The sequence below is a fragment of the Ictidomys tridecemlineatus genome, chromosome 6, assembly GCF_052094955.1.
Source record: "Ictidomys tridecemlineatus isolate mIctTri1 chromosome 6, mIctTri1.hap1, whole genome shotgun sequence".
Taxonomy (NCBI): Eukaryota; Metazoa; Chordata; class Mammalia; order Rodentia; family Sciuridae; genus Ictidomys; species Ictidomys tridecemlineatus.
This window is the reverse complement of record NC_135482.1, coordinates 103,483,612-103,506,388: the sequence shown is the minus strand read 5'-3', so window position 1 is coordinate 103,506,388 and position 22,777 is coordinate 103,483,612. Positions and strand designations below refer to the sequence as shown.

At 50.7% G+C, this 22,777-nt stretch overlaps 4 protein-coding genes, 1 long non-coding RNA gene and 1 other non-coding gene across 7 annotated transcripts in view; 4 read left to right on the top strand and 2 right to left on the bottom strand.

Moving 5' to 3' along the window:
* Eno2 (enolase 2) overlaps positions 1 to 2,863 on the top strand; it is an 8,823-nt gene extending 5,960 nt beyond the window's left edge. Inside the window, exons 9-12 of the mRNA XM_005338313.5 lie at positions 185 to 386; positions 599 to 707; positions 1,171 to 1,229; positions 1,915 to 2,863. Of these exons, the coding sequence (XP_005338370.1) occupies positions 185 to 386; positions 599 to 707; positions 1,171 to 1,229; positions 1,915 to 1,984 (440 nt within the window). The 3' untranslated portion in view covers positions 1,985 to 2,863. The remainder of the gene's footprint in view (positions 1 to 184; positions 387 to 598; positions 708 to 1,170; positions 1,230 to 1,914) is intronic.
* The window catches only part of LOC120888368 (uncharacterized), an 11,028-nt gene extending 1,792 nt beyond the window's left edge, over positions 1 to 9,236 (bottom strand). The window contains exons 1-2 of the mRNA XM_078015892.1: positions 9,211 to 9,236; positions 132 to 7,764 (exon numbers count right to left, since the gene is read on the bottom strand). Of these exons, the coding sequence (XP_077872018.1) occupies positions 6,708 to 7,764; positions 9,211 to 9,236 (1,083 nt within the window). The 3' untranslated portion in view covers positions 132 to 6,707. The remainder of the gene's footprint in view (positions 1 to 131; positions 7,765 to 9,210) is intronic.
* Atn1 (atrophin 1) lies at positions 7,356 to 20,026 on the top strand. 2 transcript variants are annotated; one of them, XM_078015299.1, is made up of 10 exons: positions 7,356 to 7,495; positions 12,757 to 12,922; positions 13,077 to 13,214; positions 13,358 to 13,471; positions 14,070 to 16,090; positions 16,287 to 16,509; positions 16,881 to 17,577; positions 18,436 to 18,579; positions 19,091 to 19,271; positions 19,455 to 20,026. In XM_078015299.1, the coding sequence occupies exons 2-10, from the start codon at positions 12,896 to 12,898 to the stop codon at positions 19,486 to 19,488; spliced, it is 3,579 nt and encodes a 1,192-aa protein (XP_077871425.1). In that variant the 5' UTR covers positions 7,356 to 7,495; positions 12,757 to 12,895; the 3' UTR covers positions 19,489 to 20,026. The 2 variants fall into 2 exon arrangements, with proteins under 2 accessions (XP_077871425.1, XP_077871424.1); XM_078015298.1 differs by having other exon boundaries at positions 14,067 to 16,090.
* On the bottom strand, positions 19,090 to 21,525 carry LOC110599483 (uncharacterized). Its single transcript, XR_002485490.3, has 2 exons — positions 21,385 to 21,525; positions 19,090 to 19,458 (listed from the first exon to the last, which is right to left on the bottom strand). It is a non-coding gene; the product is annotated as an uncharacterized LOC110599483 (long non-coding RNA).
* Positions 20,653 to 22,741, top strand: C6H12orf57 (chromosome 6 C12orf57 homolog). Its single transcript, XM_005338311.5, has 3 exons — positions 20,653 to 21,210; positions 21,495 to 21,671; positions 22,507 to 22,741. Exons 1-3 carry the CDS (start codon positions 21,159 to 21,161, stop codon positions 22,656 to 22,658), a joined length of 381 nt encoding a protein of 126 aa, XP_005338368.1. The 5' UTR covers positions 20,653 to 21,158; the 3' UTR covers positions 22,659 to 22,741.
* LOC120888754 (U7 small nuclear RNA) lies at positions 20,851 to 20,912 on the top strand. The gene has a single exon (XR_005732442.1). It is a non-coding gene; the product is annotated as a U7 small nuclear RNA (small nuclear RNA).
* Positions 22,742 to 22,777: the final 36 nt, after the last annotated feature.

The following is a 22,777-nucleotide window of genomic DNA, read 5'->3' as shown; positions in this document are numbered from 1 at the left end:
TTTTATGAAATAAAAATCGGGATAGGAATCAGGACAGGCTTGTTTTAGTGAAGGGTAGGGGAGAAAGATGAGCAGGCTTAGTTAGCCAGGGGACCTGTACATTTCAGAGGATCAAAGTGGGGTCTCCCTACCTGAAGCAGAGACCAGGGGAAGATCAACAGTCCCCTCATCACTCCTTCTGCAGTGGTCTCCATTGAGGATCCATTTGACCAGGATGATTGGGCAGCCTGGTCCAAGTTCACAGCCAATGTAGGGATCCAGATTGTGGGTGATGACCTGACAGTGACCAACCCAAAGCGTATTGAGCGGGCGGTAGAAGAAAAGGCTTGCAACTGTCTGCTGCTGAAGGTCAACCAGATCGGCTCAGTCACTGAAGCCATCCAAGCGTGAGTGCCTACTGGCCCTCTACTTGACCCCTGTTTTTATAGGATCCCAAATGCTCCTGGTCTGATCCTGCTCTCTTCACCCCAGATTCTCTCTGCTCCTTTCCCAGACACTTCCCTCCAGGTGTTTCTTGACATAGACTAAGGTTGGGAGTGGGAGAGAATGACCATTGTGTGGGGCTTGGCTGGGGATCAGTGTTGATATGTGGACACAGGTGCAAGCTGGCCCAGGAGAATGGCTGGGGGGTCATGGTGAGTCATCGCTCAGGAGAGACTGAGGACACATTCATTGCTGACCTGGTGGTGGGGCTGTGCACAGGCCAGGTGAGTGGGGACAGCATGTAGGTTGGAGGGAGATCTTTGTGGGATTGATGGGATATAGGCTCAGGTGGGTCTCTCCAGGTGTTTGAGGGTGTCAGGGAAATTTCAAGAGTAGAGGTTTTGTGGCTTAGGAGGCTGAAGCAGGAGGATCACAAGTTCAAAGCTAGCCTCAGCAACCGGGAGGTGCTAAGCAACTCAGTGAGACCCTGTCTCTAAATGAAATACAAAATAGGGCTGGGAATATAGCTCAGTGGTTGAGAGCCCCTGAGTTCAATCCCTGGTGCCCTCCTACCCCACAAAAGTAGAAGTTTCAGGGATGGGGTATAGCTTCATCTATATATATATATATATATATATAGTACTAGGTAAGTACTAGGAGTACTTACCTAGTATGCATAAGAGGTTTCTTTTTAGCAGTGAAGGGGTAGCTGCTGAGCTAATCTGCATATCTTTTGGAATGTTTCAGATCAAGACTGGTGCCCCATGCCGATCTGAGCGTCTGGCTAAGTACAACCAGCTCATGAGGTGAGGGTCTCCAGGGAAAGGGAGCCCAAGGTCACAGAGAGTTAAAAACCACGATTGCCCAGCATCTAAGACCTGAATTAACAGTAGAAGTCCTCAAGTTCAGGGACAGCTTTAGCAACTTAGTGAGATCCTGGTCTCAAAATAAAATATAAAAAAGGTTGGGGATGGCCAGGTCCACTGGCACATGCCTGTAATCCCAGCAACTTGGGAGGCTAAGGCAAGAGGATCCCAAGTTCACACCCAGCCTCAGACAACTTAGGGAAGCCCTAAGCAACTTAGTGAGACTCTGTCTCTAAACAAAATATAAAAAGGGCAGGGGATGTGGCTCAGTGGTTAAGCGCTGGACTCAATCCCTAGTACCAAAATAAACAAACAAAAATGCTGTGGATGTAGCTCACTGATAGAACCCCCTGGTTCAATCCCCAGTCCTAAAAACCAAACCAAACTAAACAAGACAAAACCCATGACAGCAGATGTATAGCAAATATTTGTCTTTGCTGGATTGGTTTACTGATGGCCTGATTGGTAGGCCACTGAAGTCACATGGGAAAGCCAAGAAATGCTGGCTGTGGGACAGGCCTCAAAAATAGGTGGAATGAAGGAAGGCAGAGGCTAGAGGGAACTCCTGGAAAGACATGCAGGTCCCTCCTGCTTCCCTGACCATTTCCTTTCTGGCTCATCTCAGAATTGAAGAAGAGCTGGGGGACGAAGCTCGCTTCGCTGGACACAATTTCCGCAATCCCAGTGTGCTGTGATCCCTTTACTTGCCTGGAGACTTGGACCCTCTGTCCCATCCTCCTGGAACCTCCTTCTTGCTATCCTGACCTGTGATAGTTCACCCTGATACCCTGAGCCCCAGGGCACTCAGAAGTCCCCTGATTAGCCTGCTCCAGATGCCCGTCAGCTTCCCTGCTCCTTTGCTGTTTCTGTTCTCCCTCCTATGGGCTCCATTCTTTGGAGTACTATACTTTCCACTCTTCATTTCTATTATTTTCCCTCATAAACTGGAAATGAGAATGAGGACTTTAAGGGGGTCCATGAAAGAATGATTAGTGTCTGTGACAGGAACTTCAGGGTTGGTGTGTTGAGGTGTTTAGAGGGGGGCCATGTGTCACTTATGCTTTGCTCTGTTCTGTGTTTTTTCCATGTTGCATATGAGCCATGAACTGGGCATAGTGCTGAGCAGTAGGGAGTGCTGAGTGTGTGGCTGTACCCAGCCAAAGCTTAGTGTATTTGTTTATTTGTTTATTTATTTTTAATTCACCTATTAATAATTTCCTTGAAACTCTCAGGCCTAAATCTGGCCTGACTTCACAGAACTATGCACCTGTATTTCATGTGGCTATAGATATGATAATGATCTGGGGTGGGAGGTCATGCTAGAATGGGAAGGTAACAGAAAAGGGCCTTAATATCAGTTATGTTGTGTTTACTGACTGAAGCCTGGGTTGGTCCAGAGTGGGGCTTTGTGCCTGGGGGGACTCTTCCCCTAAAAATCTCTCTCCAGCCCTGCGTTCCCTGTTCTTCCTCCAGCTGCACCAGAGTGCCGTCTCACTTCCCTGTGCTGTTCCACACTTGCCACTACCTCTGTGGCTTGAAATGAGCACCATCATTAAAGTCTGAATCACACTGCATTTTTGTGTCTGAGGACTCTTACTCAGTTCCATGTGAGTGAAGAGAAGATGGAAGACTTGGAAGTTGGTGACACTGGATAGCATAGCTAGGAAGGGCACAAAGAGGAAGACCAACTGAATAATTTTGGCTAAAGTGATGGCACTGCCTACCCCAACCTGGCTGGGTTGGGTCCATGTTGTTGTACCTGCCTTTAGCAGCAGGCCTGGCCTCAGGACTCAGAATTAGGGGTTCTTAACCTGGAGCCCAGGAGTCATTGGAAGTATCAAAAGTTGTGTGTATGTTTATGTGTGTGTTTGGGAGGGAAAGCAGTCTAAAAATTCCCTAAGGGTCCTTGTCCAAAGAAAAGATAAAGCTGTAGACTGGAGCAGCTCCCATACTCGTCTCTCTCCCCCAAATCCTGGCTGATTCTGAAGTGGAACAGGACTTCATGGCCATCAGTCCCCGAAATGGGGGTGTGGGGAGGGAAAAATAGTAGCAGGGGTGCAGAGGCAGGCCCAAGGAAATAGTCCTCCCTCTAGTAAACTCAAAGTAATCAACATACTCTTTGGCTGTTGGACTGTAAGGTGGGTGTCAATTTGTGACTAGAGGCCCTCTATAACTCTTCCCGCTCTTATGGAGCCTCAGCATTGAGCTGCTCAACTTAAGGACCACCTTGGGGAACAAATCCCCTCCCAATACCTTGGAGCTAGGGCGGGCACATCCATCCCTTCAGGCAAGGTCTACACACAAAGCTACTGCCACTAGAGGGAGTCAAGGTTCTATAGGACACTACTGGACACAACTGAGGTGGAGTGGGGAGCGATTTCAAGGTTGTACCCTTTGCAGGCCTCCCAGTCTGCTCCTACTCTCTTAAGTTCTGGTCCCAGGCTCCCTCTTCCATTCTGCCCATCTTAAGGCTAAAAGAGGATTCTGGTTGTGTATGAGCAGGGCCCAGGTCCCTTTGTCCTCATTCCTGTATTCCTGACACTTCAGCCATTTTCAGTTCAAACAGCTTCTTATGCATGGGCATGATGTCACACACCTATAATTCCAGCGACTCTGTGAGGCTGAGGCAGGAAGACTCCAAGTTTGAGGCCAGTCTCAGCAATTTAGGAAGACCCTCAGCAATTTAGGGAGACCCTGTCTCAAAGTAAAAAGGACTGGAGATGTAGCTCAGTGGTAAAATGTCCCTAGGTTGGATCTCTAGTACCAAACCAAACCAAAAATAAAAAACAGTCTGAAGATGTAGCTCAGTGTAGAGTGGCCCTGGGTTCCATCCCCAGTACCCAAAACAAAACAAAGCTTCTTGCCCTCGTCTCGCCTGTGCCTCTTAATTTCAATATGGGCATCTCATCTTTCACTTCTCTCCTAGGTCCCTTTATGTCCCATGGGGCTCCTCCCACTTTTCTCTTTGCTCTCTTTTCTCTGGGGTCCATGAAACTTATCTTCCTCAGTGACTCCCAGGCTGGCTAGGATTATTATAGTTGAAGCTACCTTTGCTAACCTGTCCTTTCTTCCCTCCCTCCTTGCTAGGTTACCTCTCTAACAGTTATTGCAATTACACACTTACACACACACACACACACACACACACACACACACACACACACACACGTGCTTGAACCACACCAGGTACAGGGTTGGATTGGGTTACAGCTAGCTCTTCTTGGGCCTCCCAGGCCCCTCTCTCCACTTTCCTTTTGTGCCGTTGCCTGGAGACCAGTGGGTTGTGGGGGACTGGGGCCAGAGAGGGAGCTGGGGTAAGGGATGGTAGAGGGTGTGTATGTGTGATAGTCCCTGCAGTTAAGTTGTGAGCCTGGCCCCCAGGTAGGGAAGGAATTGGAGAGGGTAGGTCCTGGCTTCTCTTCCCACTCTCATAATCCTTGCCCTTACCTTATGTCTACATTTTTCTTTTAGGTTCCTATAAGTCACCATCCTGTCCCATGCCTTTGTGGTTAAAAAAACAAGGAAGGAAAATCTCAGAATGGAAGGGATTTGGGAAGGGCCTGGGCCAGGGCCCAGTGGGAGAACTGAACTGAGAAGTGCAGAAAGAGAGGGAAAGCAATGGCTGTGAATAGGGGAGGAGTTAGGTGATAAAAGGAAGAAGTAGAGGCTGTCCTAGAGCACTGAGGAAGGGTTCCAACTCCACAGTCCTAGCCAGCCTTGGAGTCAAGGAGGACAGAGAGGACGCCAGAAAAAAAACAGAGCCACAGAGAAAAGTGCCCTAAGAGAGACAGAAAGGGGCATAGGAAGATAGGGAGCTGGCCTGATTTCTAGGAGGCCCTGGGAGGGGCAAAAGGTGGACCTGTGGTGGTAAAGTGAGTGCCAACAGATTTAGGGCAGTTCAGAGGGGAATTCATTCCTAGGCCAAGGAAGCATTCTGACTTCTGTTCCTTGTTCCCAAGTTCTTTGGAATCTCTTTAGAGCTTTTGCATACTCCCAGATTTGGCTGAGTCTGGCCTAAGGAATTGTGAGACAAAAATCTACGGAGTTGCTACAAAGCCAACCTCCTTCTTCCCAAAAGATAAGTGGAAGCCTGCCAGTTCAGGGTCCCCTAGGTCTCCAGAGGGACTGGCCCCACAAGTATCCTACCCCCACCCCAAATCTGGAAAGCTACTGAAGACTCCCAATCCACACTCCAGCTCCAGTTCTTCCTGTTTCCCAGCCTGCCTCCCTCCCTTTTTCTGGCCTTCCCAATTTCAGCTGCCAAAAATCACCCTGTGTCTCTGGTGTCCTTTGTCCTAGGAGATGTTGCTGCTTGGTGTGGGGCCAGGGAGGGAGCCAAGAAGAAGGCACTAATGGTAGACTGGTGGGGGTGCTGGCTTCATGGTTGAAGACTAGGAATAGCTGCACACTGAGTCAGAGACTGCCTAGAGATCAGGGGAGGAGGAAGGGTTAGGAAGAACCTGTGGCCTGTAGTAGGGACTGTCTCTATGTATAAACAATTGGGAGAGGGAACCATGATACCTAGGTCTACCCTGCACCCTTCAGGTGACCTAAGAAACCATTAGTGATAACTTCAGACTTGGGAAGGAAGATGGAGATTAATTGGATGGATGGGCCTGAGACGGTGTCCCACTCCTATTATACTCCTTACCCACCTGCCATCCCCCATTTCTGTCATTTTCCTCAGAGCTCTCTCTCTTGCCATCTCCAAGTTCTTCTCTTTCTCCATCAATGACTTTCCCTCCATATCGCCACCAAAGGCGTTATCTCTATTTTCTTCCAATATTTTAACCCCTTCTTCCCCATTTTATCTGCTAAAGGAAAGCCTCCTGACTGGAAGCTCCCATCTCCAGGATCCAGCCATCCCACCTCCTTTCACACCTAGCCCAGTCTTCCCCTGAAATAGGCATCTGGTCCCTCCTCCTTCATCCATAAGGTTCCTCATGCTTTCACTTCTCTGTACTCACAGATATCTCCTCTGGGTTTTCTTCTCCTTCACCAGCCTCGAATTCTTTACTCAACCCTTTTATTCATCTTCCAGAAACCTTATCCTCCTATATATATCTTCTTTTCAGTTTTTCCCAAGTCCCCAAACTTCCATCTCATTCTCTCTGAAAATATTTCCCCAACCCTTCCACCCTAAGCTTCTTTCACTTTTCCATGCCACACACCTCACTGCCCCAAAGATCCCAAGCCCCTCCATCTTTCCAATCTAACCCTATTATACAAATCTCCACTTCAATATCCCCCAAACTCCTCCCACCTCACCTCTGCTACCAATCGTGTCGCCCCCAAACTTCTCCAGCCTTTCTCCTGTCTGCCTTCACAATCTACAACCTCTCCTACCCAGCCCTCCCACACTAGGCCCTCGGGCTCCCCTATTCTGCCACAGCGAAGCCCTCCCCGCGCCCCGGCCCCCTAGTCCTCAAGCTCGGCCAACTCGCACGGCGCCTCCCCTTCCCCGATCCCCCTCTCTCCCCCCTCGCAGCTTGCCTGGCGCTCCCTCCCTCGCGTCTCCCTCCTGGCCCCTCTCTCCTCCGTTCCTCCGCTCTCCCTCCTTCTCCCTCTTCCTCCCTTCTCCCATCCCCCTCTCTCCAGCGCCCTCCCTCCGCCGTCCGCTTTCCTGTGCGAGTCGCCGGACGCGCCGCCCAGCCCGCCCGCAGCCCCGCGCCGGGCCGGGTCCTCGGGCCGGGACCAGTTTCGGGGGCACCGCCGGCCTCGGGGAGGGCCTAGGGGGCGAGGGAGACCACCGCCGGGAAGGGGCGGGGGGGCCGCGGGCGAGGCCGCCTCGGGGCCGGGGACCGCGCGAGTGCGGGCTGCGCGCGGCGGCGCGGGCGGCGCGGGCGGCGGCGGGCCAGAGCGGCGCGGAGGGCCGGCCGGGCGCGGGGGCGAGCGGCGCGGCGGGGGCGGACGGCGCGGCCCGGGGCATTCCGGGCGGCCTGGGGGAGGCGGCGGGCCTGGGCGGGGGAGAGCGAGACCGCCGATCCGGGTCTGCTCCTGGGCCGGCGGGCGACCGGGGCCGGGCGGGGGAACAAGGCATGGGGGCCGCCCTCCGGGGGGGTCAGGGCCGCCGCCGCCGCAGTTGCGGCGGCGACTGAAGCCGGGAAAAGAAGAGGGGGGCGGGGGATCGGCCGCCACCGCCCCCCGAAGGCGCTGGAGCCCGGACTCCCGCTCGGAGCCAGCCAGCTGTCCCGAGCTACGAGCAGGTAAGATCCGCGGGCGCCCGGCCCCCCGGCCCCGGGCCCGCCGGGGTTCTGGCCCGCCCGGGTTCCGGCCTGCGACTCCCCACCCCCACCCCTCCCCGTTCCCCTCCCGCCGCCGCCTCCATTTGTTATTTTCCCAATCCTGTTTCCCCACTGCGGGCACTGCCTGGCCGGAGACTGGGGGCTCAGGGGGTGGGGCGGCTCCGAGGAGAGGTGGGGGCCTGGGAGCTCCTGGTGGGAAGGTGGGGAAGTAGGGGGTCTCAGGAGTGGGGCTGGTGGGGCAGGAGGGTAGCTCGGACTCGGAGACCAAAAGAGGAGGATCGCCGAGGTGGAGGGTTGGTGAAGGAAAAACTGGAGGTGCTGTGAGGGTGGTTCATCGAGAAGGCAGAATGGATTGGAGAGATGGCAGCAAGGTGGGGCATGAAGATGGAGAAGACCCAGAGGCCCAGAACATGGGTTCCAGAGCCGGCGGGGGTGAGGGGTGGGTGGGTTGTGGGTGTTAGGAATAGAAGGGAAGTGGGAGCCGGGAAAGGGGTGTGGTAGGTGGAAAGAGAGCGATTGTAGCTACTGAGAGGGGAATGGAACCTGGGGAAACTGAGGATGGGAGAAGGGCCAGAAGAGGTCCATCTTTGAGAAGGAGAGTCAGAGGTTTTCTGAGGGTGGAAGTGGGAAGGCCATGTCTTTTGTGATTTGGTTTTCTTTTCTCTACTCCAGTTCACCTCTGACCCTGTTTTTCCAATCCCAGACAGTTACTTCTTGAGAGGGGCGTCGAGGCTCAGTCCTAAAACTAATGAGAAGGACAGGAACACTAAAAGGAAGAGTTAGGAAGAAGGGGTTTCTGGGAATATGGAAAAGAGGGAATTGGGCAACCTTACAGACATTCCAAACAAGTTGTGACCTCCACTCTCAAATCCTCAAAGCACTGGCTGTCCCTCAGCTGAGAGCTCTATAGAAAGGCCTTTCTTACTACTATGAAATTAGAGGTCTCCCTTTGTGCCTGGGATAGGGTCAGGGGACAAGATACCCTCCCTGTAGGTACTACAGAAGGATAGGAGTTGTTTTAGCAACTGTGGTGCTGGCAGTGGCTGCCAAGATGGGATGGTCTCTTGAAGGGCATGTTGTTTTACCATTTTGTTGCGTGGCAGTGATGCAGTGGGATATCCAATAGGTGGGGTTTCAGAATGTTGATAGGACCCAGCCACAGAGACTGGGACTTTTGACTGGATTCTGCAGAATGTTTCTGGTGCTGCCAGTGGATAGAAGTTTCCAAGGGAGTGTACCCGCTTCCATCCATCAGTCTGTTGGAACAGGTAGATGTGTTACTTTCAGGTCATTGTGTTTTTCCATGTCTCTCCTCCTTGGAATAGTTGGGAAGATGAAAATGGCCTTGTTCAAATCATACATCTGGGATTGGAGGGTAGGTAGTTTAGTGGTAGAGTGCTTGCCTAGCATATTTGAGGCCCTGAGTTCAATCTCCAGCACTGAAATAACAACAACAAAATAAGTTTTACCATCTTTGGACAGATTGTTCTGGCTTCTACCTCTCTTATTATAGTTCGAATACAGTACTCGTTTTGCTGCTTTGCACTATTGTTCCATTTTCTTAAACTTGATTCCTCTTTTTTGAGTCTCCTTTCCTGAGTATCTCTTCTTCTTTCCCAGAGAGTCCCCAAGGTGAGCCCTTTCCTCGCTAACCTTTGACCTTCTACTTTCCTGACCTTTTAGGTATAGCTGGGTTCTCCATGTCTGTTCTAGGTGAGGGGGGTCAGGGGACAAGACTGTGAAACAGCCAAGAGCAGAGCAGATATTATGGAATGAAAATCAGGAGACCTGGATGTCGGCCTGCCTGTGCCTCTAACAAACTCTGACCTTGGGCAAGTCAATTCTCTTGCTTTGAACCTCTCCTACATTGTAAAAATGAAGGGATTATAGATGAGATGATCTCTGAGGCCCCTCTGATTGCTCTGGATTCCAAGAAGGCTTAGGCCAGTGCCTTGTTATCTGCTGGTCTCTGCTGGTCTGGGCTGCTTTAGTATCAGAGTCACTTTGGACACTTTAGTCTGGCAGCACTGGAATGGTGGGGGATGGGCCAAAGATCCTGAAATTCACTCTGCAAACACTCCCCAGAGAGCCTTGTGACTTGATTGTATTCTTTGACATCCTTCCCATATTTTTTTCCTTAATTTCTTTTCCTCTTCTTACTTAGAGTTCTTTTCCTGTTTTTTTAAATTTATTTTTATTTTTTTATTGTTAATTTTCCACCTGCCACATCAATTTCCTTTTGTAGTAACATAATGAAAGTGAATGTGTATTGAAAGTGTTCAGTGTATTGACAGATACATAGTAGGTGCTATATAAATATTAGTTACAGTATCTGTCTTCTAGGACAAAGATGAGTTTAGTTTAGCTGTTGATGCCAGAACACAGCTCAGGTTCAAAAACAGACTTACAGTTCAACCCAACTCTGTCCTTCCTGCTGTCACCCTTGCCATTACCTCCCTTTTAATAACTGCTTTTCTCCCTTAAAGCTATTCATTGCAAATTTTATCAGTTTTCAGCTGATTAAAAAATAAGAAGAACATATATGATTGCTCGGTTATTCAGGTACATTTCTGAATTTTTCTGGTCTTTTGGATCCCTAGGTCTTACCTGACTTAGTCAACAGGTCTGTGATGAGAAGGAGAGAGGGGCACCCTGCCATAGGAAGACTGGCAAAGATACACCAGCCATCTTTGTTCTGCTATAGTTTTTTTTTTTGTGTGTGTGTGTGTGTGTGTATGTTGCTTTGTGCATGCAAGTCAAGCACTCTACCAACTGAGCTATATCCCCAGCCCCTTGTTCTGTTATTGTTAAGATTGTCTTCTTCTTTTATTTTGTTGGTTCTTGTTCTTTGGATTTGGTTGTTGTTGTTTTTAGTTGATATGTTTTATTTATTTATTTATTTAGGTACCAGGGATTAGACCCAGGGGTGCTTAACCATTGAGCCACATCCCCAGCCCTTTTTATTTTTTATTTTGAGACAAGGTCTCCTTGAGTTGCTTAGGGCCTCTCTAAGTTGCAGAGGGCAGCTTTGGACTTGCAATCCTCCTGCCTCAGCCTCTTGAGCTGCTCAGGTTATAGGCATGTGTCACCCCCCCCCCCACCTCCAGTTGATAGTTGTTAAGTAAAACCAATATACATAACAACTCAAAAATGTGGTATTAGCTGTAGTTAAAAGAGAATGACTAGTCCACTGGGCAGAGCATCAGTTGAAAGGTCAGACCTGGGGTTCTGTCTCAGCTATCTTGTGACTCTTAAGTAAATCGCCAGTTTTCTAGAAAGGTTAGATGCATTCCCTGTTGCCTCCCTCAATATGGTTCAGTGGGGGTGAATGAGAAGTAATTATTTTGTATTCCTTATGGAAAATATGCTATAGAATATGAAAATGCCATTTACCTAGCAGGCCTTCTAACTTAGGATAGGTAGGCAAGTTTAATGCAGTCCTACCAAGGCTAGCAGTACTTAAAGCAAGAAGAAAGATCTACTGAAGTTGCTGAGTTTAAACATTAATAGCAAGAAAAGAAAACACATACACACACACACACACACACACACACACACACACAAATTATATCAGCTGAGGATATAGAGAGGAAAACTGTATGAAAATAGCATTTTTTGCTCACAAAAGATCATATGGTCTGTAATATGGAGTCTTGACTCTTAGCAAGAAATACAAACAAGTGCAGATGAAAATAGCTGGCTATGGAGATACCAATATATGACAACATCTATATCTATTGATAGGTATCATCTTTGCCAAGCAGGAGGATAGGCTTAAAATTATAAATCTATATTGTGTGCTCACTCATCTTTTGAGTCTTTTTTGTTGTTGTTTAATATTTTGGTTGTTAATGTGAAGCCTAGCTTCTCTCCTAATCTTAGGGAACACATAGTTTCCTTGATGTCTGAGGAAATTCATTCCAGGACCCCCTGCAGATACCCAGATCAGCAGATGTTGAAGTTCCCTGTGAGGAATAATGCAGTATTTGCACATAACCTATGCATTCCTCCCATACACTTTAACTCATCTAATACCTAATACAATGTAAATGCTATTTAAATTGTTGGCATAAATAGTTGTCATACAGTATTGCTAAGGGAATAATGACAAGAAAAGAAAGTCTGTATGTATTCAGAACAGAGGAAACAAGTTCAGAAAGAGGCAACTAGCCATCCTAGGCCTACCTACATAGTATATGAAGGACATGAGGCAAACAGTGAAAGCTGAGAACAGATTTGAGGACTTGTGAAGGCACAGGAAGCTATAGCAGGGGACGTCTAGACATTATTTCATTCTCAGATTCAGCATAGGGCTTAGTGTATGGCAAATTCAAGTTTTATTTTATAGAACTCTCTGGAATTTTCTCTCCAAATATTTTACATCTATAGTTGTTTGAATCTGTGGATGCAGAACCAGTGGATGTGGAAAGTCAACCATATTGGAGGATAGGTTTTTGTGAGGTCTCCAAAACCAAGTTCTGTAACTTGGGGGATATTTAGATTTGGTTTTGGGATTCACTGGGCTCTGCTCCTATGTATTGTAGAATGGGACATTCTTCTGCCTACTCTGGTATGAAAAAATTCTTATCTCTGTGACTGATCTAGGCTTTCTGAGAATTCTCCCCACCAACTTCTAAGGAGAGTATAGCAAAGTATAGAAGAAAGAGTTTGAAGTCAAGAGAGACAAGGGCTTGATTCTGGCTGTCATTGGGTCTTCACTGTGGGAGGTTGGGCAAGTCACACAATCTTTGAGCCTAAGTTCCCTTCTAATGAGAATAATACTAATACCTACCTTTCAGGGTTGATTGTAAATATTACATGATATCATGTATTAAAGGGCTTGACACAAGGAAGACACTTAATAAATTAATACTTCAGCTTCATTTCTCTGTCCTCCTTTGTAAAGCTCTGTGGAATTCACAGGTACATAAATATTCTTTAGTGATCATAAAGGGGAAAACTGAGCGATCTGGATTGGAGCTCACAGGTACATCTCAATTTTCTGCCTTCCCCAGAAATAAGAGATTGTAGTATGAGTAGAATCTCCCTCATTTAAACAGCTGAGATAACCCATGGGGCAATCCAGCAGTGAGTGTCTTGTTAACTGTCCCACTTGTCCAGAAGGCTCAGGGCTGAGCTGCTTAGCCCTCTGACAGGCACAGTAGTACCTCTTTCAGATTTTGTTCTCCAATATGAAGACTCTTATGGTCTTTTCCAAACAGGTTTTGCTGAAAACAGATCCGTTCCAGGTGACTACACCTGCTTCCCAGGCCACGGCTGTGGGGAGCTTGAGGCAGAGCAGAGAAGTTTCTGTATTCAGCTGCCCAGGCAGAGGAGAATGGGGTCTCCACAGCCTGAAGAATGAAGACACGACAGAATAAAGACTCAGTAAGTAATAGCTATACTTACTGAGAGGCATGAAAGGTTGGGGCAGGTGCAGAGAAACTAGGAGGAAGGATCTAGAGAGGAAAACCAGAAATAAGATGCATTATAAAGTCAGGTGAAATAAAAAACATTACTTGCCTCCTTCTTCCTTCCTTAGATGTCAATGAGGAGTGGACGGAAGAAAGAGGCCCCTGGGCCCCGAGAAGAACTGAGATCAAGGGGCCGGGCCTCCCCTGGAGGAGTCAGCACATCCAGCAGTGATGGCAAAGCTGAGAAGTCCAGGCAGACAGCCAAGGTATTTTGTCCCCAGGTCTTCACACAGGATGTTCTGGCACTGGGGCTAAGGGTGTGTCATGGGGGGAGCTTTCAGGCTGGCAGAAGGTAGTAACAGTGGAGGGTTGGGAGGAAGAAGACAGGAATTTTCTTTCTCTTTCACAGAAGGCCCGGGTAGAGGAAGCTTCCACACCAAAAGTCACCAAGCAGGGCCGGAGTGAGGAGATCTCAGAGAGTGAAAGTGAGGAGACGAATGCACCAAAAAAGACCAAAACGGAGGTAGGAGACCTTGTTATCCATTCTGACTCGTTTTTTTACCATTCTTTCCCCAAACTTCCTTTTGCCCACATTTCTACCTTGCTCTCTGCTGGGATATAAGAGAAAAATCATAACTTAGTGTTTATTAAAGTGATCATGTCTATGTCAGACAGATCTTTTGGATTTGGTCAGACCAGTAGATAACCAGGCAGGGTTAAAGGAGAATGGAAGAACTGAAGGATTAAGAAGTCTTACTAGAAGGAACAAATAAGTCATAAGGAAAATGCAGAAGTGGTCTTTTTGAGAACCAAGGGTTTGGGGGTTGAAAAATTAAAGGGATTCAATGAGATGAGATGAGGATAAATATGAGGTAGTGGAAGACAAGGATATGGAGTAAGCTATGGAGGGGGTGAAAATGCTTGAGATGAACACTTGAGAAGGAATAGGGTTTGAACAAGGAGGGAAATAAGCTTGGTTGCTGGGAAAGCTGAGATGTGGGGAGATTGGGGGAACCCCAGATGGCAGGAATCCCCATCACATCACAGCACAACAGTTTGCTGTGAGGAGGAAATGACTATGGGAGAGAAAGGAAAACATGGCCCTCTTCTCTATGCAGCAGGAGCTCCCTCGGCCACAGTCTCCCTCAGATCTGGATAGCTTGGATGGGCGGAGCCTCAACGATGACGGCAGCAGTGACCCTAGAGATATAGACCAGGATAACCGAAGCACATCCCCCAGCATCTACAGCCCAGGGAGTGTGGAGAATGACTCCGATTCATCTTCTGGCTTGTCCCAGGGCCCAGCCCGCCCCTACCATCCACCTCCACTCTTTCCTCCCTCCCCTCCACAACCAGACAGCACCCCCCGACAGCCAGATCCTGGCTTTGAACCCCATTCCTCTGTGACACCAACTGGATATCATGCTCCCATGGAGCCTCCCACTTCCCGAATGTTCCAGGCTCCTCCTGGGGCCCCTCCCCCTCATCCTCAGCTCTATCCTGGGGGAGCTGGTGGAGTTTTATCCGGACCCCCAATGGGTCCTAAAGGAGGAGGGGCTGCCTCTTCAGTGGGGGCCTCTAGTGGGGGTAAGCAGCACCCCCCACCCACAACCCCCATTTCAATATCAAGCTCTGGAGCTAGTGGTGCTCCCCCAACAAAGCCACCTAATACTCCAGGGGGTGGTGGAAATCTAACCTCTGCTCCACCACCAGCCACTTTCCCTCATGTGACACCAAACCTGCCTCCTCCACCTGCCCTGAGACCCCTCAACAACGCTTCAGCCTCTCCTCCTGGCCTAGGGGCCCAGCCACTCCCTGGACATCTTCCCTCTCCTCATGCCATGGGTCAGGGCATGGGTGGACTTCCTCCAGGCCCAGAAAAGGGCCCAACTCTGGCTCCCTCACCCCACCCTCTTCCTCCTGCTTCCTCCTCTTCTGCTCCAGCTCCCCCAATGAGGTATCCTTATTCATCCTCTAGCAGTAGCTCTGTGGCAGCCTCTTCTTCCACTTCTTCCTCCTCTTCCTCTGCTTCCCAGTACCCAGCTTCCCAGGCATTGCCCAGTTATCCCCACTCCTTCCCTCCCCCAACAAGTCTCTCTGTCTCCAATCAGCCACCCAAGTATACTCAGCCTTCCCTCCCATCCCAGGCTGTGTGGAGCCAGGGTCCCCCTCCACCTCCTCCCTATGGTCGACTCTTGGCCAATAGCAATGCTCATCCAAGCCCCTTCCCTACTTCTGGGGGCCAATCCACTGCACACCCACCAGCCCCAACACATCACCATCACCACCAGCAGCAGCAGCAGCAGCAGCAGCAACAGCAGCAGCAGCAGCAACAGCAACAACAGCAGCAGCAGCAGCAGCATCATGGAAGCTCTGGGCCCCCTCCACCTGGAGCATATCCCCACCCCCTAGAGAGCAGTGGCTCCCACCATGCACACCCTTACACCATGTCTCCCTCCCTGGGGTCTCTGAGACCCTACCCATCAGGGCCAACACACCTGCCCCCACCTCACAGCCAGGTGTCCTACAGCCAAGCAGGCCCCAGTGGCCCCCCAGTCTCCTCCTCCAACTCGTCCTCTTCTTCTCAAGGCTCCTACCCATGTTCGCATCCCTCCCCTTCTCAGGGCCCCCAAGGGGCGTCCTACCCCTTCCCACCGGTGCCTCCGGTCACCACCTCCTCTGCTACCCTTTCCACGGTCATTGCCACCGTGGCTTCCTCGCCAGCAGGCTACAAAACAGCTTCCCCACCTGGACCCCCACCCTATGGCAAGAGAGCCTCATCCCCCGGGGCCTACAAGACAGCCACCCCACCGGGATACAAGCCCGGGTCACCACCTTCCTTCAGGACAGGGACCCCACCGGGCTTTCGAGGCACCTCCCCGCCAGCAGGCCCAGGGACCTTCAAGCCAGGCTCACCTACTGTGGCGTCTGGGCCCTTGCCACCTGCAGGGCCCTCAAGCCTATCATCTCTGCCGCCACCACCTGCGGCCTCTGCCTCAGGGCCACCCCTGAGTGCCACACAGATCAAACAAGAGCCAACTGAGGAGTACGAGACCCCAGAGAGCCCCGTGCCCCCAGCCCGTAGCCCCTCGCCCCCTCCCAAGGTGGTAGATGTGCCCAGCCACGCCAGTCAGTCTGCCAGGTGAGCAGCCTGGGTCGGATGCTGGTGGGTTTGGAGTCGGGGTACGGTGGACACCGGAGCCTCGTGTTTATGTGGTGCTTTCTAGAAGTACACTAAACAGCTCTCCGCCTTCACGGAGGCTGCTTTTGAGGATGGGGCAGGATGGCCGCCGGGCAGCTAGCAGGAACTGAGCACGCACTGCCTCCGCGCCCCACAGGTTTAACAAACACCTAGACCGCGGCTTCAACTCGTGCGCGCGCAGCGACTTGTATTTCGTGCCGCTGGAGGGCTCCAAGCTGGCCAAGAAGCGGGCCGACCTGGTGGAGAAGGTGCGTCGCGAGGCTGAACAGCGAGCGCGCGAAGAAAAGGAGCGCGAGCGGGAGCGGGAACGCGAAAAGGAGCGTGAGCGCGAGAAAGAGCGCGAGCTCGAACGCAGCGTGGTAAGTGCGTCACAAAATGCGCCACCCGCCGCCTTTCCCTCCCTTCTTGGCGCTGCGTAGTTGGGCTCCGGATGGGCTGGGGCTGGGGCTAGGAGCGAGACGAGAATCACTTCGCCACCTGTCGGAGAGGATGAACCACTGCAGCCCATAACTAGGAGCCTAAGAGGATTGCAGTGGGAGCAATCTTTGTATTTCTGGGTTTGGGGAATTGTGGCGGGGTCGGGGTGCAGGGACGTTCTTTCACAGTCAGGGTTGCAACATTCTTTTATAAGCATCGTGGCATTCAGTTGCTCAGATAGTTGGGCAACTTGGGACCAGCCAAATATCCTCATAGATCCTCTTTTAACTCCACTTCTTCCTCTACCCCACAGAAGTTGGCGCAGGAGGGCCGTGCTCCAGTGGAGTGCCCTTCTCTGGGCCCAGTGCCCCATCGCCCTCCATTTGAGCCTGGTAGTGCTGTAGCTACAGTGCCCCCCTACCTGGGTCCTGACACTCCAGCCCTGCGCACTCTCAGTGAATATGCCCGACCGCATGTCATGTCTCCTGGCAATCGCAACCATCCATTCTACGTGCCGTTAGGGGCAGTGGACCCGGGGCTTCTGGGTTACAACGTCCCAGCCCTATACAGCAGTGACCCAGCTGCCCGGGAGAGGGAGCGGGAAGCCCGTGAACGAGATCTCCGTGATCGTCTCAAGCCTGGCTTCGAGGTGAAGCCAAGTGAGCTGGAACCCCTACATGGGGTCCCTGGGCCAGGCCTAGATCCCTTCCCCCGACATGGGGGCCTGGCTCTGCAGCCTGGCCCTCCTGGCCTGCACCCTTTCCCTTTTCATCCAAGTCTGGGGCCTCTGGAGCGAGAACGTCTAGCGCTGGCAGCTGGGCCAGCCCTGCGGCCGGACATGTCCTATGCTGAACGGCTGGCAGCTGAGAGGCAACATGCTGAAAGGGTGGCAGCCCTGGGCAATGACCCACTGGCCCGGCTGCAGATGCTCAATGTGACCCCTCATCACCACCAGCACTCTCACATCCACTCTCACCTGCACCTGCACCAGCAGGATGCCATTCATGCAGGTGAGACCCCTGCTTCCTGGCTTTGACCTGTGGGGCTGCCTTACCTGATTGGGCTCTTCTGTTTCTCAGACCCACTCCCTTTACTGTTCCGACAGAACCTCTCCTGAGAAAGCTCCCCTGATTTTTGCCTCCCTGACATTCCTCCATGCACTTGCTTAGCCGTAGAGCTTGTGCATTCCCCACACCCCTTCCCCTCGATAGAGGCCCAAGCTGGAGTCTTTGAGGGCACACCACTTTTCCATCCTTGCATCCCTTTTCCCAAAGCCCTTAGCATACTAATTTTCTTGTTCCCCTGGATTCAAATCTTGTTTCTTGCCATACTTTCCTTTTGTTCCAGCTGGAGGTTTTTTATGTTCCTTCCCATCTCTAGGTCTGAAACCCCCTAGAAAGGGCTCTTTAACTTTGTTTTGGGTGTTACAGGCAATAATGAGCTTTACTTACTATCCTTTTCCCATATTTATAAGAAACTTTTATAATATTTTATAAACATTGCCCAGCCTAGCCTTACACTCATGTTCAGTTTGGGATCCCTTGTGCTGTCTTCTTAATCTCCCTACTCTTCCTGTTTCATTTTCTAAACTTCCATCATCTCCCACCTTCTCAAAGTAAGTTTACTCTCTCCTTCTTCATTCTCTGAACCCTCTGGCAACTGTAATCTGACATCTGTGTGTCCCTATTCCTGCAGGGTCTCTTCTTGTCCATCCCCCAGGTCTCTAGTACTTCCATTCTACCTTTGTTCCACTTTGGATCCCCTTGTGTTTGTCCATGTTTCTTCCCAGACTCAGATCCCCCACCCAAATGCATGGTTTTTACCAAAACATGCCTTCTAGTGACATATTCCTCTTTTCTGCCCTCTAGCCTCTGCCTCGGTGCACCCTCTCATTGACCCCCTGGCCTCAGGGTCTCACCTTACCCGGATCCCCTACCCAGCTGGGACCCTCCCTAACCCCCTTCTTCCTCACCCTCTGCACGAGAACGAAGTTCTTCGTCACCAGCTTTTTGGTAAGGACAGAGGTTGGGTTCGGGAAGCACTAATGAGAGGACAAAATGTGGGTATTGGGGATGGGTCTAGTGAGAGTTGGGAGGCATGAATAGCTGGAATAAGAATAGGAGAGCTGCAGCTTAGGAGGCTGAGGCAGGAGGATCATGAATTCAAAGCCAGCTTCAGCAAAAGTGAGACACTAAGCAACTAGTGAGACCTTGTCTCTAAATAAAATCAAAATAACGCTGGGGATGTGGCTCATGGCCGAGTGCCCCTGAGTTTGATCCCTGATACAAAAAAAAAAAAAAAAAAAAAGGAGAGCTGAGGTTTTGCTCAAGAGAGGCTCAGGTTTTAGGGCCAGGCTAAGAGGTTTGACTTCTGATTCCATTCCACCATTGGCAGCTTGCAAGATGGGCAGCGTTACTTTATTTTCTTCTGTTTTCTCTGTATGTAAAATGGTTGTCTAACCCCTGGCCCAAAGCATGTACTCAGTATCCATCGGTCATGTGCCCCTTGCTTTTCTACTCACAGCTGCCCCTTACCGGGACCTGCCAGCCTCCCTCTCTGCCCCGATGTCTGCAGCTCATCAGCTGCAGGCCATGCACGCGCAGTCTGCTGAGCTGCAGCGCTTGGCGCTGGAACAGCAGCAGTGGCTGCATGCCCATCACCCGCTGCACAGTGTGCCGCTACCTGCCCAGGAGGACTACTACAGGTACTGTGTGGTGTTCATAGACCACGAGTCAGGGAAGAAGGGCTAGGCCAGCATGGGATGGGCAGTAGGGCAGTAGGGTCCTAGGGGAGGAACCCCCTGCTTTCCATCTTTATTTGTGAAGAAGACAAGGTCACAGTTGATCTCAGTCTCTCATTTCTCTGCTATGCATCACTTCTTCCTTAGTCACCTGAAGAAAGAAAGTGACAAGCCACTGTAGAACCTTCGATCAAGAGAACACCATGGCTCCTACATCTGAACCTTGAAGGACCCCTTCCTAGCTGCCACCCAGAGCCAAGGAGAGGGTGCTATTCAGTTGCAGGGCCTCCGCAGCTGGGCAGAGGGAAGGAGGAAATAAGGAACAGACAGAAGGCCAAGGCCCAGGTGGTGTGCAGAGGGCAGAGGTGGGGGGGTGGTAAAGGTGGGGATGGAAAGTGCACAGTACCTTGGACCAGGTCCCTCTTCTTTTGTGCCCTGCTTTCCTCTTCCCCTATGCCCAGCCCTCGGTGGTCACTGCCCTTCCCCCACCCCGTTGGTGTGATTATTTCATCTGTTAGATGTGGCTGTTTTGCGTAGCATTGTGTGCTGCCCCTGCCCTGCCCCTTCCCAATCCCTGTGTGCGCGCCCCCTCTGCAATGTATGCCCCTTACCCTTCCCCACATTAATAATTTATATATATAAATATCTATATGATGCTCTTTAAAAAACATCCCAACCAAAACCAACCAAACAAAAACATCCTCACAACTCCCCAGGAAGATGGCTGTGACTTGTTCTTTGTGGGCTAAGGGGGTTCGGGTGAGGTCTTGTTGCAACAGGGAAGTGGGAAGGGATGGGATTATTAAGGAACTGGGTGTAGGGACCCAAAAGAGTTGAACAGGGACCTCAGAAGAACTCAGATTCTTGGCTCTGCTGGCAATGGTATACTATGGTGCTAGGCCTTTCCTTGACTTCAGCAAGGAGGGCCTGGAATGAGCCTACACCTGGCAAACCCAGATCAAAGAAACTACTTAAATCTTGGAGGTGTTCCCATCACTGATCCTACTAGGTGCCCCCTGAGGCCTCTAATGAGGGCCTCAGGGTCGTGAATCCTTTCCGAGAATAGTCTGAGGCACATTATGAAGTGCGAGCGAGATGAGTGTAGCTTAGGTAAACTCGTGTGATTAGGACTTGGCATTCAGTGGGTGACAATTCCAGACGCCTGGAAGGGAAATGATATAGAACGTTATGCAGCACTACCTCCAACTTTAAAAGGCCTGAAGGGTTCTCGGTTTTTTTTTTTTTTTTTTTTTTTGAGCTTTCATTGCTGCGAATCACTGTCTTGGTTCTTAAGAAAGGAGCTGTGATTGGCTGCTTTCTCAGCCAGTCAGCATAGAGCTCATTTGCATACATGAAATCAAACATTCACAAACGCTAGAAATGAATCACTTAAATTCCTTAGAATATTGTTTTTCTTACCGAAGGTCATAATATGTCCTATTGCTTCTACATTAGCAGGGGTTCGAAAAGCATCACTTTGATCTCACCCTCACTAATAATGGAGTTAATGTACACCCCAAGTTGGCTCCACACTTTGTTTTGGAAGTGTTGCAGCTCTTTTAGAATTTGTCTAGCAGGCTTTCTGGCAGTTGCCGGAAAGCCCCTCTCACATGATTTGTCTGTAACGACAGAATTGGTCTTGCTGGTTCTTTATTTTTCCCGGATAAGTAGTCGGGAATTTACAGTCCCTGAGATTAAGGCTCAGCTAACACTTCCGGCTACGGATGATGCTGTTTCCCCTCCGCCTCCACCAGCCTTGAGAACTGCTGTAGGAGGTGGCTTGTTTGTCTAGGTTTTTCATTTCTCGTTTTTATTTTATATCTTCGCTGCACGTGCAGCTTTCGTCGTTCTATGGCGTCTGCCGCGGCCCAACCCGCGCCCCTGAGCGCGGAGCAGGCCAAGGGTGAGAAGCACCTTAGTCATGGTTTGGGCTGCCCGTTGCGGTGGGGGTTACTGGGCCAAAGACTTTCCGCGGGAAACGGGGACGGAGGGCATGGCATACCGGCTCTTTCCTCCACCTATGTGGGGTCCTTGCTCCTAGTGGAATTCGGATTATGAGCTTTACCGGGTTACTTACGTTCTCGATTCACTAATTCCCCGCCCTCTTCCCTGCGCTTTCTGCTGGGCCTGCCGGCCATGTCCCGGCGCTACCCCGGGACGCCTCCCTGGGCTGCATCTTGTGCGTAGTGGTCCTGGCGGAGGTGATCCAGGCGTTTTCGGCCCCGGAGAACGCCGTGCGCATGGATGAGGCTAGAGACAATGCGTGCAACGACATGGGCAAGATGCTGCAATTCGTGCTGCCCGTGGCCACGCAGATCCAACAAGAGGTTATCAAAGCTTATGGCTTCAGCTGCGACGGGGAAGGTGGGTCGGACGCGGGTCGGCGGTGGGGTGGTTGGGGGAGAGGGCGCAGAATGTGTGGGCCCCAGTGCTGCCGTCCTCTTTCTTGCCACACGGCGGCAGCCACAATCTAACAGTATTGGCACACGCAGCCCAAAACCTACCATGAACCTTTGCCGGCGACGTCCTAAATGCATTTTTTAAAAATATACTTTTTGGTTGTTGATGGACCTTTTATTTATTTGTATGTGGTGCTGAGAATCGAACCCAGTGCTTCACACGCGCGAGGCAAGAGCTCTACCGCTAAGTTACGACTCCAGCCCCCTAAGTGCATTTTGTTTTAACTATTAGTCACACAATTTTTCCATATTAAGATGGAACAGACTTTAAAGCAAAACAAGTGCCCGGGGTAACAAGTACTAGGAACTTGAACCCCGTCGTTTTGGTAGTTTTAGCAAGATGTCTGCATGACAGTACACTTCTGTAGTTCCTGAAAGGTGTTTCAGCTAATCAGTTCAAGGCTTAGAGGTTGAATTTCCCAAGCGTGTGCATTGATTCAGTCCAGCTGCCCCACTGTCTTCCTGTGTCCCGCTATAGATATGGGATCTCATGGATGTTCATACTTGGGGTTCTTGTGACTAGTGCTAAAATGGCCCACCTCAGAATGAGCAGCACACTATTTCTGGGATATTTTTATTCACTGCATTCCATCCCATTGTAACCAGTACAGACCAGAAGTGATTGATCCAAACCCTGCAGAGCCAGTAATTTTGTATTCAAGCCACCCTCCACCCCCCACTAGCTGTCTTTGTCACACTGGGCCCCAGAATGTGAGTTGACTGTCCACTCCCTCTTCCAGGTGTCCTTAAGTTTGCTCGCTTGGTTAAATCCTATGAAGCCCAGGATCCTGAGATTGCCAGCCTGTCAGGAAAGCTGAAGGCTCTGTTCTTACCACCCATGACGCTGCCGCCCCATGGGCCTGCTTCTGGTGGCAGCGTGGCTGCCTCCTGAGAGTTGGCCTTTCCCTGTGCTGCTGCAAGGGAGAGGAAGAATCTCAGGTGTTTCAGAGGAAAATAAATGTACCTGTGACTTAATCCTGTGTCAGTCTTTTGTGATCTTGACAACCACTC